The sequence below is a fragment of the Eptesicus fuscus genome, chromosome 5, assembly GCF_027574615.1.
Source record: "Eptesicus fuscus isolate TK198812 chromosome 5, DD_ASM_mEF_20220401, whole genome shotgun sequence".
NCBI lineage: Eukaryota > Metazoa > Chordata > Mammalia > Chiroptera > Vespertilionidae > Eptesicus > Eptesicus fuscus.
In genome coordinates this window covers 75,985,132-75,987,098 of record NC_072477.1, presented here as the reverse complement: position 1 = coordinate 75,987,098, position 1,967 = coordinate 75,985,132, and the positions used below count along the sequence as shown (strand labels likewise).

Sequence of the window (1,967 nt, the reverse complement as noted above, 5' to 3'; positions counted from 1 at the left end):
GGATGTAAAGTACAGCATAGGTAATATAGTCAGTAATGTTGCAATAACTGGTGTCAGATGGATACTTGAAATATCAGGGGAATCACTTTGCAAAGAATATGATTATCTAACCACTATGCTGTATACCTAAACTAATATAAAATGATATTATCAACTTTAATTGAAACATTTAAAAAAGAGACATGAAAAAAATAAACAGTAAAACAAACCAAAAAAAAAAAAGATCTCCTTTTCTGCCTAAACACAGGAAATAAATTCTCCTTTTATTGGAGAGAGACACAACAGCCAAGAGATACACTAGAAGAATCTACAAACTTTGTTAAAATAACTTTCATCTTCCTAGTTAAGGAAGATAAAGACTACTTAGTTGGACTTCCACTAGCTCATACACATTGGTCTTGTCAATTCTACATAAATTTATTGTTTCTTATCTAAAAGATTTTAAAGCTTCCTGCCCTGGTCATGTCTTCATGTCTTCATTTTCTTGTAAGGGCTTCTGTGTACAAGTAAAAATTTAATAAAATGTGTATACTTTTCTCCTGTTATTTTGTTTTATGTCAGTTTTTTAAAATATTTTTATTGCTTTCAAAGAGAAAGGGGAAAAAGAGAGCTAGAAACGTCAATGATGAGAGAGAATTATTAATTGGCTGCCTGCTGCATGCCCCCCACCACGGATCGAGCCCACAACCTGGGCATGTGCCCTGACCAGGAATCAAAATGTGAAGGCCTAGGCAGTGATCCAAAGAGGATAGAGGAGAATTTTTTCTCCCCTATATAATATATACCCAGCAAATACTTACTGAAGAAATTGATCTGAAAATCCAACTTTTCACACATACTTTTATTGACTTCTGAGTCAGATGTTTCTGAATTTCCTTAGTCAATTCTTCTAGATCAATCTACCACAAAATGGCAAGCTATTTATTGAGGCTGTTCTTTGTCTTCATAAATATTTTCAACCCCAAATTTTAAGAATATGGATTTTTTAATTAATAATAACTCTATACATTGTCTATGAACCTAGAGAGGTATTTTTATAGAGTGTTTTCCCCTATCCCTACCTACACCTGTGCTGCCACAGCCCTGGCCACTTCCTGTCTGTGATTACAATTCCCCGCCTTGGTCCCTACAGCAGGTGGATGCATGAAGCAGAGCCCTGGGGTTTTGGTACACCTCCTTCTAACATGCCTCTCACTGTGGGATCACTCAGGGCACAGAAATACACTGCTGAGTCCTCCAGCTGTGAAGCTGAGATGACAAGGTTGGCAGAACTCTTTGCTTTCTGAAAATTCACTGAGTAGCGGCCTCCTGTGGCATTTTGCTGGTTGTAAGAGTCCTGACGAATAAGGAAAATCATCGCCCCACTGCTGAGCTGCTTGTACCAAAATAAACTATAACTTGTAGAACTGGTGACATATGTGCAATCCAGGCTCACAGCCTCCTTCTCCTGCACCAATATTGGTTGTTGGCCTTGAGTTACCTTCTGGGCAATACTGGATCCTGAAAGAAAAAAAAATGCAAACAGAAGGTTATGGGATAAGTGGTGTGGGACAAAAAGAATTTTTTTTACACCCGGCCAGCTTTCCTTCCCAGGGTACTCATAAAAGCCCCCTGTTGTTAGGTCACAGAGAAGACCCATTCCCACTGGGGCATCCTTACCTAGCCACATTGAAGTTATGACCACTCTCATAAGGCCGGAGACCAACATGTTCAGGTTCTTCCACTAAGCTTCCGTTTCAGGGCTCTGCAAGGTGAGGTGACTGACAGATGGAGAGAAGAAATGCTGGGCTATCTGCTGCTGCCCCAGAACAGGAAACAGAGTTTCCTGGTACAGCACATTACTGTGGGTCACGTCAAACTTTCTATATACTGGCTGAGAGTCTCACCCAACCCAAACTTCCTTTTGCATTAATAATGGTAACAATTATACTGAAGATAAGCATGGTATAGTTTTATATTAAAAGGAA

General features: G+C 39.3%; 1 gene segment (V, D, J or C); it reads right to left on the bottom strand.

The window, feature by feature from the left end:
* Positions 1 to 1,126: 1,126 nt before the first annotated feature.
* LOC129149046 (T cell receptor alpha variable 14/delta variable 4-like) lies at positions 1,127 to 1,708 on the bottom strand. The segment is given in 2 exon segments: positions 1,127 to 1,500; positions 1,660 to 1,708. Coding segments are annotated over 2 exon segments (423 nt in total).
* Positions 1,709 to 1,967: the final 259 nt, after the last annotated feature.